Below are 15490 nucleotides of genomic sequence, written 5' to 3'. Positions count from 1 at the left end.
TCATATCCTGTGTACACAACGGCAAATATACTCTGTTCAAAAATCCAATAAAAAACATTTATATTAAAAAATCAGTGGTGGAGGGTTTGAATGTTTGTGGAAGGGTGAGAAATTGAGCGGGCTGCTTTGTCCTGGACGGTGTTGAGCTTCAAAATTGCCCTTAGTGTTGGGTGGAGGTGTTGACTTTGGGTAGGGTGCCAAGAGCCAGTGCAGACTCAACGGGCCGAATGGCCTCCTTCTGCACTGTAAATTCAATGATAATCTATGATTAATCTAGGACAAAGGTTCGGCACAACATCGTGGGCCGAAGGGCCTGTTCTGTGCTGTATTTTTCTATGTTCTTGAGTGTTGTTGGAACTGCACTCATCCAGGCAAGTGGAGAGTATTCCATTACACTCCTGACATGTGCCTTGTAGATGGTGGACAGGCTTTGGGGGATCAGGAGGTGAGTTACTCGCCGTAGGATTCCTATCCTTTGATCTGCCCTGGTAATGGGGCTGGTTTTATCACAGTGGGCTAAACAGCTGGCTTGTAATGCAGGACAAGGCAGCAGCGCGGGTTCAATTCCCGTACCGGCCTCCCGGAACAGGCGCCAGAATGTGGCGACCAGGGGCTTTTCACAGTAACTTAATTGAAGCCTACTTGTGACAATAAGCGATTAATATTAGCCAGTGTTTATATGGCTAGTCCAGTTCAGTTTCTGATCAATCGTAACACCCCCAGGATGTTGATTGTGGGGGATTCAGCGATGGTAATGCCATTCAATGTCAAGGGCCGATGGTTAGATCCTCTTGTAGGAGATGGTCATTGCCTGGCACTTGTGTGGAGTGAATGTAACTTGCCACTTGTCAGCCCAAGCCTGGATATTATCCAGGTCTTGCTGCATTTGGACATGAACTGCTTCATTGTATGAGGAGTCGTGAATGGCGCTGAACATAAGTGCAGTCATCCGCAAACATCCCGACTTCTGACCTTATGATGGAAGAGGGGTCATTGATGAAGCAGCTGAAGTTGGTTGGGCCTAAGGCACTACCCTGAGGATCTCCTGAAGTGATGGCTGGAACTGAGATGATTGACCTCCATCATCACAACCATCTTCCTTTGTGCCAAATATGACTCCAACCAATGGAGAGTTTCCTCGATTCCCATTGACTCCAGTTTAGCTGGGGCTCCTTGATCCCATATTCGGTCAAATACTGCCTTGATGCCAAGGGCAGTCACTCTCTCCTCACCTCTGGCATTTTGTCCACGTTTGAACCAAGGCTGTAACGAAATCAGGAGCTGAGTGACCTTGGCGGAACCGAAACTGAGTGTCCATGAGCAGGTTATTGCTGATTAAGTGCCGTTTGAAAGCACTTGCTGATGACTCCTTCCATCACCTTGCTGATGATGGAGAGTAGACTGATTGGGCGGTAATTGGCTGGGTTGGATTTGTCCTGTTTCTTGTGTACAGGACACACCTGAGTAATTTTCCACATTGCCGGTTAGATGCCAGTGTTGTAGCTGTACTGGAACAGCTTGGTTCTGCAGCACAGGTCTTCAGTACTATTGCCGGGATATTGTCAGGGCCCATAGCCTTTGCAGTATCCAGTGCCTTCAGGTGTTTCTTGATATCTCTGGAGTGAATCGTATTGTCTGAAGACTAACATATGTGATGCTGGGGACCTCCGGAGGAGACTGAGATGGATTATCCACTTCTGGCTGAAGTTTGTTGCAAATGCCTCAGCCTCGTCTTTTGCACATATGTGCTGGGCTCCTCCAAAGTTGAGGATGGAGATATTTGTGGAGCCTCCTCCTCTAGTGAGTTGTTTAAATGTCCAGCACCATTGACGGATGTGGCAGGACTACAGAGCTTAGATCTGATGTGTTCGTAGTAAACTGTTAAGATCCACAAAAAGTAGATCAAATCAAATCCAGCCAATTACTGCCTCATTACTCTCAAGCACCAGCAATGTGGGGGGACTTCTGGTTGCAGCTATGCAGAGCTAAATCGAACGTTCGGCAGATCCCACTTGGAACGGACTTTTGGGCTCTTTTCAGGGCCCCCAACGGCATTTTTTCAACATTTCCCGGTGTGGGAAGAAGACTGCAACATTCCCCCGTATGGCTTGGACCAGGAGCGGAGCGACTAAAAAAGTGGTGGTGAACCCAAAGAAAGTGCGAGGGAAGAAGAGCAAGATGGCGGTGGGCGGGGATCAGGCAGCGTGGATGCAGTGGGCGCAGGAGCAGCAGGAGGTTATCCAGCGCTGCTTCAGGGAGCTCAAAGCGGACCTGCTGGAGCCGATGAAGGCTCCTATTGATAAGCTGCTGGAGACCCAGACGGCCCAGGGGGGTGGCGATCCGCGAGGTCCGACAAAAGATCTCCAATAACGAGGACGAGATCTTGGGCCTAGCGGTAAAGGTAGAGGCGCATGAGGCGCACCACAAGAAATGGCAGGAACGGTTCGAGGAGATGGAGAACCGATCGAGGCGGAAGAATCTGTGGATCCTGGGCCTCCCGGAGGGGCTGGAGGGGTCGGACGTGGGGGCCTATGTGGTCACCATGTCAAACTCGCTGATGGGAGCGGGGTCCTTCCAGGGGCCCCATAGAGTGCTGGCGAGGAGGCCCAAGGCCAACGAGCCGTCACGGGCGGTGCTGGTGCGGTTTCATCGGTTCGCTGATCGGGAGTGCGTACTCATGTGGGCCAAGAGAGGAGCAGCAGGTGGGAGAACGCGGAGGTTCGAATATATCAGGACTGGAGCGCAGAGGTGGCGAAGAAGAGGGCCGGGTACAACCGGGCGAAGGTGGTGCTGCACAGGAAGGGGGTGAAGTTTGGCATGCAGCAGCCGTCGCGACTGTGGGTCACCTACAAGGACTGGCACCATTATTTTGAGTCCCCGGAGGAGGCGTGGGCCTTTGTTCAGGCCGGCAAGCTGGATACAAACTGAGGGTCTGGATGAGGGGTCGGGCGTGGGGATGGTCGGGGATTGTTGTTGCTGTGTTATATTTTGAGGGGGGGTTCTTTGTTCTTGTTTCTTTTTGATTCGGTGTGGGTGGTTAGGGTGGGTTGGGCACTGTTTTGGTTGGATCTGTCGGGTGGGCTTCTGGAGGGGGGCAAGTAAACTGAGTAGGGGGTGGATGGCCGGTAGGGGGGATGGGGCCCTGCGGGGGAGGGGGAGGCCCGAGTCGGGGGTGAGGGTACTGGGCCTATAAAAGGAGCTGCACCAGAGGAGGCGGGGCCGAGCAGGGGGTGGGGCCGGGGCGGGGAAGCGCGGGTTTTTTCCCGCGCTTGGGATGGAAGGGGGAGGCGGAGAGCCTGCTGGTGGGTAATGGAGGGGAGGGGAAGTCCCACAATGGGAGGAGTCGAAGGAGAGGCGGGAGTGGCTGGGGTCAGTAGGAGTCAGCTGACTTGCGGGAGTGCAATGGGGGGAGCAAAGCAGCTAGGAGGGGTCGTAGTGGGGGGGGGGGGGGACCCGGGTTGCTGCTGGTATGGTCAAGGGGGAGCTGGAGTGAATAGAGGGGGTTGGGACAGGGGTCTGCCGCCGTGGGGAACGTGCCGGGCGTGGGGTGCGGGCGTGTGGCTGGCCGAGAAGGGATTATGGCTAGTCAGCGGGGGAGGGGGGCGGGTAGCCCCCTGATCCGGCTGATAACCTGGAACGTAAGGGGACTGAACGGGCCGGTTAAGCAGGCCCGGGTGTTCGCGCACTTGAAGGGGCTGAAGGCGGATGTGATCATGCTCCAGGAGACACACCTGAAGGTGGCAGACCAGGAAAGATTGAGGAAGGGGTGGGTAGGTCAGGTGTTTCATTCGGGGCTGGATGCCAAAAATCGGGGGGGTGGCGATCTTGGTGGGAAAGAGGGTGTTGTTCGAGGCGTCGAGCATTGTGACAGACAATGGCGGCAGGTACGTAATGCTAAGTGGTAAGCTGCAAGGGCAGAGGGTGGTGCTGGTCAACGTGTACGCCCCGAACTGGGACGATGTGGGTTTTATGCGGCACAAGTTGGGTCGGATCCCGGACTTGGAAGTGGGGGGCCTGATAATGGGGGGGGGGACTTTAACACGGTGTTGGATCCGGCACTGGACCGCTCCAGGTCTTGGATGGGTAGGAAGCCGGCGGTGGCTAAAGTGCTGAGGGGGTTTATGGACCAGATGGGAGGGGTTGACCCTTGGAGATTTGCAAGGCCGGGGGCTAGGGAATTTTCATTCTTCTCGCACGTTCATAAGGCCTATTCCCGGATCGACTTTTTTGTTATGAGCAGGGCGCTGATAGCAAGAGTAGAGGATACCGAGTACTCGGCGATAGCCATTTCGGATCATGCCCCGCATTGAGTAGACCTAGAACTGGGGCAGGTGAGGGACCAGCGCCCGTTGTGGCGCTTGGAGGTGGGGCTGTTGGCGGACGAGGTGAGCGAGCGGGTCCGAGGAAGCAAAGAGAGATACCTGGAGGCCAACGATAACGGGGAGGTCCGAGTGGGGATGGTCTGGGAGGCGCTGAAGGCGGTGGTTAGGGGAGAGCTGATCTCCATTAGAACCCACAAGGAGAGGAGAGAGCAGAGGGAGAGGGAGAGGTTGGTGGGGGAGATGGTGAGGGTAGACAGGAGGTATGCGGAGGTGCCACTGTTGAGGGAGAGGCGTAGCCTCCAGGCCGAATTCGACCTGCTGACCACCAGGAAGGCGGAGGCGCAGTGGAGGAAGGCCCAGGGTGCGGTTTATGAATATGGGGAAAAGGCAAGCCGGATGCTGGCGCATCAGCTTCGGAAGCGGGACGCAGCTAGGGAGATCGGGGGAGTTAAGGATTGGGGAGGGAGTGTGGTGCGGAGTATGGTTGGCATCAATGGGGTCTTCAGGGACTTTTATGAGGAACTGTATCGGTCCAAGCCCCCACTGGAGGAGGGAGGGATGGGCCGCTTTCTGGACCAATTGAGGTTCCCGAAGGTGGGGGAGGGACTGGTGGCGGGATTAGGGGCCCCGATTGGGTTGGAGGAGCTGGCCAAAAGGATGGGGAGCAGGCAGGCGGGGAAGGCACCGGGGCCGGACGGTTTCCCGGTTGAATTCTACAAAAAATATGTGGACCTGTTGGGCCCGTTGCTGGTTAGGACCTTCAATGAGGCAAGGGAGGGGGGGGCCTTGCCCCCGACGATGTCCCGGGCACTGATCTCCTTGATCCTGAAGCGGGACAATGTTCCCCTGCAGTGTGGGTCTTACAGGCAGATTTTGTTGTTAAATGTAGAAGCCAAGCTGCTGGCGAAGGTCTTAGCCACGAGAATTGAGGATTGGGTGCCGCAGGTTATCCACGAAGACCAGACGGGGTTCGTGAAGGGGAGGCAGTTGAACGCGAATGTGCGGAGGCTCCTGAACGTTATTATGATGCCGGCGAGGGAGGGGGAGGCGGAGATAGTGGTGGCGATGGACGCTGAGAAGGCCTTCGATAGGGTAGAGTGGGGGTACTTGTGGGAAGTGCTGAAGAAATTCGAGTTTGGGGAAGGGTTCGTCAGGTGGGTTAGGCTGTTGTACGAGGTCCCAATGGCAAGTGTGGCCACGAACAAGAGGATGTCTGAGTACTTTCGGTTGCATCGAGGGACATGGCAGGGGTGTCCCCTGTCCCCCCTGCTCTTCGCACTGGCGATTGAACCCCTGGCTATGACACTGAGGGAGTCGAGGAACTGGAGGGGGTTGGTGCGGGGTGGGGAGGAGCATAGGGTGTCGCTCTATGCGGACGACTTGCTGCCATATGTGGCGGACCCGGTGGGGGAAAGCCAGAGGTAATGAGGATCCTCAGGGAGTTTGGGGATTTCTCAGGGTACAAGCTCAACATGGGGAAGAGCGAGTTGTTCGTGGTTCACCCAGGGGACCAGGAGAGGGGGATTGGCGAGCTCCCACTAAAAAGGGCGGAGAGGAGCTTCAGGTATTTGGGGATCCAGGTGGCCAGGAGCTGGGGGGCCCTGCATAGACTTAATTTCACGAGGCTGGTGGAGCAAATGGAGGAGGAGTTTAAGAGGTGGGACGCGTTGCCGCTGTCCCTGGCGGGTAGGGTGCAGTCAGTCAAGATGACGGTGCTCCCATGGTTTTTGTTCCTGTTCCAGTGCTTCCCCATTCTTATCCCGAAGGCCTTCTTTAGGCGGGTCAACAGGAGCATAACGGGGTTTGTGTGGGCGCGAGGGACTCCGAGGGTGAGAAGGGTGTTCCTGGAGCGGAGTAGGGATGGGGGGGCTGGCGCTGCCCAACCTCTGTGGGTACTACTGGGCCGTCAATGCGGCGATGGTGCGCAAGTGGGTGATGGAGGGGGAGGGGGTTGCATGGAAGAGGCTGGAGATGGTGACCTGTGAGGGTACGAGTCTGGAGGCGCTGACAACGGCGCAGCTGCCCCTCCCTCGAATGAGGTATACCACGAGCCCGGTGGTGGTGGCTACCTTCAAAATCTGGGGGCAATGGAGGCGGCACAGGGGGGAAGTGGGGGCCTCCGTGTGGACCCCGATACGGGGAAACCACCGGTTTGTCCCAGGGAAAATAGATGGCGAGTTTTCAGGGTGGCACAGGGCAGGGCTAAGAAGGTTGGGGGACCTGTTTGTGGATGGGAAGTTCGCAAGCCTGGGTGAGCTGGAGGAGAAGTACGGGCTCCCCCCGGGGAACACCTTTAGGTATCTACAGGTAAGGGCGTTTTCCAGGCGGCAAGTGGTGGAATTCCCGCTGCTGCTGCCACGCACGGTACAGGACAGGGTGCTCTCGGGGGTGTGGGTTGGAGAGGAGAAGGTCTCGGCAACATGCCAGGTGGTGCAGGAGGAGGAGGTCTCGGTGGAGGAGCTGAAAGGTAAGTGGGAGGAGGAGTTGGGAGAGGAGATCGAAGAGGGGACGTGGGCAGATGTCTTAGGGAGGGTGAACTCTTCCTCTTCATGCGCGAGGCTCAGCCTCTTACAGTTTAAGGTGCTGCATAGGGAACACATGACCGGGACAAGGATGAGCCGGTTTTTTGGGGGTGAGGACAGGTGTATTAGGTGCTCAGGGAGCCCAGCAAACCACACCCATATGTTCTGGGCATGCCCAGCGCTGGAGGAATTTTGGAAGGGCGTAGCGAGGACGGTGTTGAGGGTGGTAGGATCCAGGGTCAAGCCGGGCTGGGGGCTCGCAATATTTGGGGTTGCAGGGGAGTCGGGAGTGCAGGAGGCGAAAGAGGCCGGTATTCTGGCATTTGCGTCCCTGGTAGCCCGGCGAAGGATTCTTCTTCAGTGGAAGGATGCGCGGCCCCCAAGCGTGGAATCCTGGATCAACGATATGGCGGGGTTTATTAAATTGGAGAGGGTGAAATTTGCCTTAAGGGGATCGGTGCAAGGGTTTTTCAGGCGGTGGCAACCGTTCTTGGACTTCCTGGCAGAACGGTAGACAATGGTCAGCAGCAGCAGCAACCCGGGGGGGTGGGGGTGGGTGGGGGGGGGGGGGGGGGGGGGGGGGGGGGGGGCACCGTCAATATGACGCGAGGCAGGTTGAGGTAATGTCAATTGAAGGCTTTATTAAGCAGAACTTTATCCCCAGCAGCGTGGTTACAGAATACAACTGCTGAGGGAAATGGAGGGAAAAACTGGGTTCTTATACCGGCATTTCTGGGTGGAGTCCAGTAGGTGGCAGATCCTATCAGGACCTGGCATCCCTCCTGTCGACACGTGGTGTACCGTATTACCCCTAATACATACCACCACAGGGGGGGGTTCTAGTTTATTTTTGTTTGTCTATACTGGGGGATCTGAGGGGGTGTATATATTTGCTATGTTTGCTCTGTGTTAATTTGGGGTGTTAATTTATTATTTATGTATGGGGGGTGGGGGGTACGGGGTTGTTTTGTTTTATACTTAATTCAATTGGGTTCCTTTTACATTTTGTTGTTGATATTCTGTGAAAACTTTAATAAAAAATTTTTTTTTAAAAAGCATCAGCAATGTGAAAGAAGGTGTCACTAACAATGCAATAAAACAGCACTTATTCACCATTAACCTGCTTAAAGGTCAGTATGAGTTCCAGCAGGACCACTTGGCTTCACATCTCATTACTACCTTTGTCCAAGGTATTTACCAGGACTGGAGTGCGGAGGTGGCTAAGAGGAGAGCTGGTTTTAACCGGGCTAAGGCGGTTCTCCATCGGAAGGGGGTGAAGTTCAGGATGCTGCAGCCAGCGCGATTGTAGGTCACGTTCCAAGATCGGCACCACTGTTTTGAAACGCCTGATGAGGCATGGAACTTTATCCAGGCTGAAAAGTTGGACTCAAACGGAGGGTTTGCCGTGGGGGGATGTTTACTGTGTTTACTGCGTTTGGGGAATGTTCTTTTTGTTTTGGTGCTGGGTGGGGATGGGTGAATGGATTTGATGTGGGGCTGTGGGAGAGTGTGGGCGTTGGTGTTGGAGGGGCAGGGCCCCGCGGATGAAGAGGGGATGGTGGAGGTCATGCGGATCCTTAGGGAGTTTGGGGACTTTTCGGGGTATAAACTCAACGTAGGGACGAGTGAGCACTCAGGGGACCAGGGAAGGGGGATAGACAAGTTACCGCTCAAGAGGGCGGAAAGGAGCTTTCAGTACCTGGGGATCCAAGTAGCTAGGAGTTGGGGGGCCTTGCATAAGCTTAATTTGACGCGCTTGGTGGAGCAGATGGAGGAGGATTTTAAAAGATGGGATATGCTGCCACTCTCACTGGCGAGTAGGGTGCAGTCGGTAAAAATAGCGGTCCTTCCGAAGTTTCTCTTTGTGTTCCAGTGCCTTCCCATTTTGATCCCCAAGGCCTTTTTCAAACGGGTAAGCAGGAACATTATGGGATTTGTGTGGGCGAATAAGACCCCGAGGGTGAAGAGTGTGTTTCTGGAGCGTAGCAGGATAGGGGGGGGGCTGGCGCTGCCGAATCTGTGTGGCTATTATTGGGCAGCCAATGTGGCGATTATCCGTAAGTGGGTAATGGAGGGAGAGGGGGCAGCGTGGAAAAGGTTAGAGATGGCGTCCTGTGTGGGCACAAGCCTGAGGGCACTGGTGACGGCACCACTGCCGCTCTCGCCGACAAGGTACACCACGGGTCCGGTGGTGGCGGCGACGCTGAAGATCTGGGGGCAGTGGAAGCGACACAGGGGCGAGGTGGGGGCCTCGGTTTGGTTCCTGATTCGGGAGAACCATCGGTTTGTCCTGGGAAGGACTGATGGGGGTTTCGGAGCTGGCATCGGGCAGGGATTAGAAAAATGGGGACCTGTTCATCGATGGGACGTTTGCGAGCCTAGGGGCGTTGGAGGAAACGTTTGGGCTACCCCCGGGAAACGCTTTTAGGTACATGCAAGTGAGGGCGTTTGTGAGGTGGCAGGTGAGAGAATTCCCGCTGCTTCGGGCACGTGGGATTCAGGACAGGGTAATTTCGGGTGTATGGGTTGGAGAAGGCAAGGTTTCGGCGATTTATCAGGAGCTGCAGGAAGAAGAGGAGGCCTCGGGGAGGAGTTAAAGGGCAAGTGGGAGGAGGAGCTTGGGGAGGAGATAGATGAGGGTCTGTGGGCTGATGCCCTGAGTAGGGTTAATTCTTCCTCCTCTTGCGCCAAGCTCAGCCTAATACAGTTCAAGGTTACTCACAGAGCGCATATGACAGGGGCGAGGTTGAGTAGGTTCTTTGGAGTGGAGGACAGATGTGGGAGGTGCTCGGGGAGCCCAGCAAATCACGTCCATATGTTCTGGTCGTGTCAGGCACTGGATGGGTTTTGGAGGGGTTTTGCGAGGACTATGTCCAAGGTGGTGAACGCCCGGGTCAAGCCGAGCTGGGGATTAGCATTATTTGGGATATCGGACGAGCCGGGAGTGCAGGAGGCGAAAGAGGCCGGTATTCTGGCCTTTGCGTCTCTGGTGCCCAGCAGAGGATTTTGTTACTGTGGAAAGATGCGAAGCCCCCTAGTGTGGAAGCTTGGATCACTGACATGGCAGGGTTCATCAAGCTGGAGAGGATAAAGTTTGCCTTGCGAGGGTCTGTGCAAGGGTTCCTCAGGCGGTGGCAACCGTTCCTAGACTATCTCGCGGTGCGTTAGGAGGTCAGCAGCAGCCCAGGGGCGGGGAGGGGGAGGGAGGGGGGGGGTTTCTCTTGGGGTGGTGTTTGGGTTAAGGTGGGTTTTTTTTTCCTACTTGTGCTTTTTATTGTTATATGGGGGGTTACTGTATATGGGGGAAATCCAATGTATAATTTCTACTTGTGTTCTTGTTGCTTTCTTTTTGTTGGGGGGGGGGGGGTTTGTTGAAAATTTGTTGAAAAACTTGAATAAATATATATTTTTTAAAAGAGTGACTACCCTTTACATCAAAGCAGCATTTGACTGACTGGGGCTTCAATTAGTCAGTCCTTGTAAAATTGAAGCTATTGGGAATCATCCCTCCACTGCCTGAAGTCATAAATAGGACAAAGGAAGTTGGTTGTGGTTGTTAGAGGTCAATCATCCCAACCCCAGGACATCACTGCAGGAGTTCCTCAGGGCAATGTTCCAAGCATAGTGTTCAATTGCATAGTGTTCAGTTGCATTCATAAATTCTCAGCAGTCCATGCCCGTATGCAGCAAGATCTGGACAGCATTCAGGCTTGGGCAGATAATATTGGGCAAGTAATATTTGCACCGCACAAGTGCCAGACAATGATCATCTCCAACAAAAAAAAATCTGCTTATCTCTGACAAAAAGTAGAATCTAATAATTTCCTCTTGCTATTTAGGGCAACACGGTAGCACAAGTGGCTAGCACTGTAGTCTCACAGCGCAAGGGTCCTAGGTTTGATTCTCCTCTGGGTCACTGTCTGTGCGGAGTCTGCACGTTCTCCCCGTGTCTGCGTGGGTTTCCTCCCACAGTCCAAAGACGAGCAGGTTAGCTGGATTGACCACGCTAAATTGCCCTTAGTGTCCAAAAAAGGTTAGATGGGGTTATTGGGTTATGAGGATAGGGTTGAAGTGAGGGCTTAAGTGGGTCGGTGCAGACTCGATGGGCCGAATGGCGTCCTTCTGCACTGTATGTTCTATGTTTTATTCAATGGCATTACCATTGCTGAATTCTCCACTATCAATATCCCGGGGATTACCATTGACCAGAAATTCAAATGGATCTGCGCATAAATATTGTGGTTAGAAGGACAGGTCAGAACTTGGGAATTCTGCAGTGAGTAACTCATCTTCCTTTTCCTCAAAGTCTGTCCACCATCTATAAGGCACAATTCAGGATTGTGCTGGATTACATTTCACTTGCCTGGACGAGTGCAGCTCCAGCAACTTGAAGCCATCCAGGACAAAGCAGCCTGCTTGATTGGCACCTCATCCAGAACATTAAACATTCAATCCCTCCACAACTGCTGCACAGTGACAGTAGTGTTGTACCATATACAATATGCATGGCAGCAACTTGCCACGTGTCTTTTGACAGCACCTACCAAACCTGCAACCTCTACCACCTATAAGAACAAGGGCGCAATTGCACAGGAACATCCAAAGGTTCATGCTAAACTGAGTGGCCCATAAGTTTCTATGCTGGCTGCTCACAAATTGACCCCTTTAAGTCATCACGCATGTGCAGCCACGCAAATATGTTAAAGGCCTATGCACTTAAATGAATAGAGGGAATGGTGAACACCAGCATCTGGAAATTCCTCTCCAAGTCACACACCATTCTGACTTGGAACTACATTGCTGTTGATTAGCTGAGGCTGGGTTCAAATCCTGGAAGGTTCCCCCCACCCCCTCCCAATGCTATAGGTGTACCTGCACCACATGGACAGCAGTGGTGCATCCCACGAACAAAGAAAAAAAACTGATCTGAAAAAAGCTAATGCCACTGGACTCTAGGATCCCTGCCACTGGCTGGTACTTCCACTTCCCCAGTTTATCATCTATTGCAAAACCTTACCTAGGCCCTGCAGTGTTTGTTCAGTGTAGGGAGCCACGTGAAAACACAATTCAATCTCGAATTTGGTATTGGGAGGAAGCCTGTTCCGAACACTTTTGAGTAATCCCTGTTCTGCCAGCCCATTCGCTATACCTACAGCAGGACAGAAGCACAGTGTGAGTACAATGTAGTGTATGAAGAGTTGAAATAATGGTGGCCGACCAGCGACTATCGAGGAATTAGTAGTTCAGTTAGGACAGGATGCTACTGCAAAAACTCAACCAAATAACTCCATACTGGTGAAATATTTATATTATTGTACCTTTCAGCAAGCTGACAACATGATGACTTGCATTTTCTTTCTTTAAAAGTAGCAAGAAGCAGGGACAGGGCAGGTTTGTGTGAGGGCCGCCATCAGAATCGTTAGAAATTAGGGCTCCACTTCCGCAAAATACTGGGATCTGCAATAGCAAAGGAGTTTCTCCTGTTGAGAGCTCCGAATAAACAATGGGCCGCAAGTTATTCAACTGTCCATTATCGAGTATTCCACAAATCGCTGAATATATTCTCACTTGATACATTAAATTGCATATCCCCCAACATGACTTTCACAATTTTATCCTTCACTCACCTCTGGCTGGCAAGGTTCCACCCCGGCGTGCCTTTTACAATGCGGAAGCCCCTTCTCATGGTCTCTTTTATGTGAAATAGGAACGATTCAAATATGTAATTTTTCCCCTTAGAAGATGCAATGGTCTTTGCATCAACCACTTCCTGTGGCAAAGCATTCAACTCAATCACAACACTCTCCCCATTCTGTCAGCATATGTCTCTGTGCAAGTCTGTTACCTTCCTCCTTCGTGTCTACCAAACCTACTTCTGAATATAGTGTTACCAATTCCCAAATACAAATCATCTGTGTATACCAAGAAAAGGAAAGGACCGAGCACTGACCCTTCCAACACTTACAATCTGAGAAACATCCATTTATCCTCACTCTTTCTTTCCTGTCCTGAAAACCGCTTTTATTCGTGCTAAATTTCTTGAAACCATATTGCTACAATCTTTGAATATGGACTTTTTAAAGACAACTTCTACCAGACTCAGTATTATCTTTATCTACCTAAATGTTGTTAAACTTGTCACTCATGACTTGATCTAACAATTCTGGCTCTCCTTGATTAAGTCATGATCAGGAACAGAAAGAGAGCATTCAGCCTCTCAAGCCTATTAACATTAGATTGTGGATGATATATTTGTACTTCAAAGCTTGAATAATTTGTGCTATATCTATTTACTGTGACCCCTGATTTTCTCCCAGTGTGCTGTATGCTCTTACTTTGACCTTCTCCCACTGTGCCATAACTCTTTAACCATGGCCTCTGACATTCTCCCACAGTGCCGGAACCATTTATTAATGACGCTGACCGTCTGCTGCGCTGTACCTGCATACTTGTAATCCCAAGGCTCCCCGCTCTCTTTGCAGACAATCGAAGGCGTCGCATACCCTGTAGACTGAACCCTCGCTTGGTACAGATGGACATTATATCTCCATAGCAATGAGGTGGTACAGCAGGAGATACTAGCAGAAATATGTCAGCTGAGATATAAGCAAAAGTGAGAAACTCAATATTTCTTTCAAATGATACAGTGACATTTGTTTATGGTGGAGCCTGCAATCTGCATGTCAATGACTGATCAGAGGGTAGAAAGCCACATTCAGCTTGAAAACATCCATTTTCCAACACCATCCATGTTCACAGCAGGGACCAGCCCCTTCATCACCAGTAGAGCAATGCAATTAAGCAGGAGGCACTGGGTGACTGAAGGTCATCACACGCGACTGCCAGGGCTTGCCTCTGTATTTCAGGAATCTCAGTCACTGGAACTGACTGCTTCCCTTGGAAGTGACTAGCAGAAAATATTTAACAAGATTAAAGGGTTCTTATTGGAATGGTACAGTGTCTTCTCTTACAGAAATGGTACAATATATGTTACTCTTCAAGAGCCAGACTAGATCTGTGGTCTTCTGCCAAGAATCAGTATAAACTCACAGCCTCCTAATTGGAGCAGGGCTGTTAGTTACTTGTACAATATTCTGTCCGAGCATTGGGATTTACCTCTAATGGTTGCAACAAGTGTAGCAGGAGGCCTGCAAGTCTCTCTGGGGTCTATGTGGGTTCCCGTAAACTGGAGATTTTGAGATCTGTGGATGAAGGATTGGTACAGTAGAAATAGAATCAGGCTGTGTATCAAAATCCTTGACAAGTGCATGTTTAAAGAAAAATGTATTTTTTATTTACTTCTCTTGATTCTTTTGTCAACTTGGCTGAATTAGGTTGAACGCTCACCTCTGAGTCAGCAGTCATGAACTCAAACTGCACTCCAGGAATTGAGCGCTTAATGCAATGGGACAAGCTTGCTTATGCAGTGCTGGCAGAATTGAGGGAGAGCTACACTGTGATAGAATCTCTGTGGAGTTCATTATTAATTTCCTTTTCAGTGTGTTACATACCTGGATTTCAAACTGTTTTTCCTGCCAGGGTTCTGAACGCCTACTCGTACAATCCCATTTTCAGGAATCCTTCCACCAAACCACACGCAGAGCTCCCAGTGGATACGGCTTTCCTGGTGTGGGGAGTAGAGGACTGGCTCATCACGATGCTTGCAGTAAAGGGCATTGATGGAATGCTGATCTGTCACACTGGCCAGCTGAGGATCAGAGGGCCCAACAATGTCCATCCACAGTGCACGAGCATTCACACCTCTCAGTGCTAATGCTAATATAGGTCTTGCATTATCTGGAGTGTAAGCAGAAGGCAGCTTACCTGTGGAGGAAAACAGAACACTGTAACCATGGGATAGATTCTCTGAAAATCGCGTTCGGCGCGGGGGCGGAGAATGGGCGTCAACCCCGAAATTTTGACTGGCGCCGTTCCCACGATTCTCCGGTCCCCGGAGAATTGCTCGGGAGTCTCTCACATGCAAACTACGCGGCGCGGCTAAGGGGCCACTGACAGAGGCCCCCCCACCGCGATTCTCCGCGCGAAACCAGCCGAGTTCCTGATGGCGTGGTTCTAACCACCTATCAGCCGTCAGGAACGTCGGCTGCGGACTCAGTCCGCGGCCATCCTGGTGGGGGGCGGGGGGCTCGTTCACCGGGAGTAGGTCCTCATGGACGGCCATGGGAGTGATCGGACGTCACGGACCAGCAGGCGCGCGCGTTCTCGGGGGAGTCTACGGGCGGGATTTTCCACTCCCGCGCCGAAGTGCGCACGCCGTCGTGAACGCCGTTGAGGTTCACGACGGCGTGAAACGGCCCCGATCCCAACCGATTCAGGCCCCGACAATGGGCTAGGATCGGGGCCGCGTCATCTACATGCGCCAGGCCTTGTCGCCGCGTAAAGGCGGCGCCGCATAGATGACGCGGCCGGCGCCGCATAACTGGCGTCACCCGCGCATGCGTGGCTGCCGTCCACTCTGAGTCCGCCCTGCAAGAAGATGGCGGACAGATCTTGCGGGGCCGCGGAAGGAAGGAGGTCCTCCTTCAGAGAGGATGGCCCGACGATCGGTGGGCACCGATCGTGGGCCATGCCACATTTTAGGTACCCCCCGGTGCAGGATCCCCCCTCCCCACCACCGCAGGCCGC

General features: G+C 52.6%; 1 protein-coding gene across 3 annotated transcripts in view; it reads right to left on the bottom strand.

Moving 5' to 3' along the window:
* Positions 1–15490, bottom strand: part of LOC140394270 (dynein axonemal assembly factor 8) — a 120220-nt gene that overhangs the window by 48626 nt on the left and 56104 nt on the right. For 2 of the 3 annotated variants that reach the window (XM_072481328.1, XM_072481330.1), the window contains 5 exons: positions 14356–14668; positions 13961–14046; positions 13286–13440; positions 12163–12334; positions 11862–11993 (listed from right to left, as the gene is read on the bottom strand). In XM_072481328.1, coding sequence (XP_072337429.1) covers positions 11862–11993; positions 12163–12334; positions 13286–13440; positions 13961–14046; positions 14356–14668 — 858 coding nt within the window. The remainder of the gene's footprint in view (positions 1–11861; positions 11994–12162; positions 12335–13285; positions 13441–13960; positions 14047–14355; positions 14669–15490) is intronic. The other variant, XM_072481329.1, reaches the window with a different exon arrangement.

Source organism: Scyliorhinus torazame, chromosome 17 (genome assembly GCF_047496885.1).
Source record: "Scyliorhinus torazame isolate Kashiwa2021f chromosome 17, sScyTor2.1, whole genome shotgun sequence".
In the NCBI taxonomy this organism is placed as follows: Eukaryota; Metazoa; Chordata; class Chondrichthyes; order Carcharhiniformes; family Scyliorhinidae; genus Scyliorhinus; species Scyliorhinus torazame.
The sequence above is the reverse complement of the archived record's forward strand: the minus strand, read 5'-3'. Positions and strand labels throughout refer to the sequence as shown.